The 2,125-nt window shown below is 47.4% G+C and overlaps 1 protein-coding gene across 1 annotated transcript in view; it reads right to left on the bottom strand.

Annotated features, from left to right (window-relative positions):
- lrp2a (low density lipoprotein receptor-related protein 2a) overlaps positions 1–2,125 on the bottom strand; it is a gene marked incomplete at its 5' end in the record, with an annotated part of 335,411 nt that overhangs the window by 220,595 nt on the left and 112,691 nt on the right. The window contains 1 exon segment of the mRNA XM_084314359.1: positions 501–638. Within this exon segment, the coding sequence (XP_084170485.1) occupies positions 501–638 (138 nt within the window).

Raw genomic sequence — 2,125 nt, 5'->3', positions numbered from 1 at the left:
GAGAGGCGAGGAGAGGAGAGGAGAGGAAAGGAGCGGAGGAGAGGAGAGGAGGAGAGGAGAGGAGAAGAGAGGAGAGAAGAAAAGAGAAGAGGAGAGGAGAGGAGAGGATAAGAGAGGAGAGAAGAAAAGAGAAGAGGAGAGGAGAGGAGAGGAGAGGAGAGGAGAGGAGAGGAGAGGAGAGGAGAGGAGAGGAGAGGAGAGGAGAGGAGAGAGAGGAGAGGAGAAGAGAAGAGAGAAGAAAAGAGAAGAGGAGAGGACAGGAGAGGAGAGCAGAAGAGAGGAGAGAAGAAAATAGAAGAGGAGAGGAGAGGAGAGGAGAGGAGAGGTGAGGAGAGGAGAGGAGAGAGGAGAGGAGAGGAGAGGAGAGGAGAGGAGAGGGAGAGGAGAGGAGAGGACGAGGAGAGCAAAAGTAATTACAACGTGACAGACTGGCCAGATCTACACGTTGAAACAGTGGAGCGTTGAATGTGAGTGTGAGCGGAGTGACTGGATCCACAGACCGGCCTGAGTGTTGGCGTCGAAGGCCTTGACGTGCATGATGGACGTGATGCCCCTCCGGATGATCACCAGCTCGCCGCCGTCGGTCTTGCGGACGCGCACGATGCCACCCAGGCGCCAGTCGGTGAAGTATGCGTAGTCTGGACGGGTCAGAACACAGGAATGCTCATGAAAAGCGAGACGCGCGGAGGATTCCGGGCGCAGTAACCTTATGACTTCGCCTCTGAACTGGACTCTGACATGACAGTAATTGCTCTCTCGCTGATGATCATCATTAAAGCAGGAATGACAAGGCGACAGGGCGGGGGGGGGGGGGGGGGGGGGGGGGGGGGGGGGGGCAGAGGCTCGGAGCAGACATCGCCTGGTCGAGTTTCCGGCCTCTCCTCGCTGACATATATATAGGGGTAGATTAGGCTACTATACGCCGTTAACCCATTCAGGTTGGACGATCTCACGTCTTAACCCTTTCACTACCACACTATACAGAAGGTTAACCCTTTCACTACCAACACTACACAGTCTGTAGTGTGGTAGTGAAAGGGTTAACCTGCTGTAGTCTGGTAGTGAGAGTGTTAACCTTCTGTAGAGTGGTTGTGAAAGGGTTAACCTTTTGTCGTGGGGTAATGAAAGGGTGCACCTTCTGTATTGTCGCCGTGAAAGGGTTAACCCATTGGTAGTTGTGGTAGTGAAATGGTTAACCTTCTGCAGTGTGGTAGTGAAAGGGTTAACCCTTTGTCATGTGGTAGTGAAAGGGTTAACCGCCTGTATTGTCACCGTGAAAGGGTTAACCATTTGGTAGTGTGGTAGTGAAAGGGTTAACCTTCTGTAGTGTGGTAGTGAAAGGGTTAACCTGATGAGGTGTGTTTGTGAAAGGGTTAACCGTCTGTAGTGTGGTAGTGAAAGGGTTAACCTTCTGTAGTGTGGTTGTGAAAGGGTTAACTGTCTGTATTGTCTCAGTGAAAGGGTTAACCCTTTTGTTGTGTGGTAGTGAAAGGGTTAAGATTGGAATTTCCGAGAGCTGAACATTCTAACGGTGTCGTCACGGCGGCTCACTTTCACATGAAAGGGTTAATAGCGAAGCTTCCAACGCTTATCATTGTATCATAGATATATATATTATATATATATAAAATATGTATTTTAAAAACACTGTTGACCACTAGGAGCTGCCCAGTACAACCACAGTCTGACATTGTTCACCACTGAGCAGCTCCACAGGGACAGGGAGAGAGTTTATTCATTCACTCCAAGTTCAAGTTCTCAAGTTCTTTAATAGTTGTCATACAGAAGTACAGAATACTTTCATACAAAATGCTTCTTTCTGTTACGCTCCAGAGACTGTGCTAGACAAGATAGTATCAAATAACATAATAACATAATATAGCATGAATTTAGAAGAAGAAAAATGAGGTCACAGTGTTCGGTATAGACATATGTACAATGTTCTGAGTTACCATATAATATACAATACACAATACTATGCAGTGTACTAATGTACAGTACTATCTAGTGCAAAGCAGAAATGGGATGAGGTACAATTTTAGGTACAATTTACAGTAAGGTGTACGAGTTGTAGTGCAATCCTTCATCCATAAATATAAAGTGTGGGGAGTGGGTGCTACAGTGT

This window comes from Notolepis coatsorum, assembly GCF_963971535.1.
Source record: "Notolepis coatsorum genome assembly, chromosome: 5".
NCBI lineage: Eukaryota > Metazoa > Chordata > Actinopteri > Aulopiformes > Paralepididae > Notolepis > Notolepis coatsorum.
The sequence above is the reverse complement of the archived record's forward strand: the minus strand, read 5'-3'. Positions and strand labels throughout refer to the sequence as shown.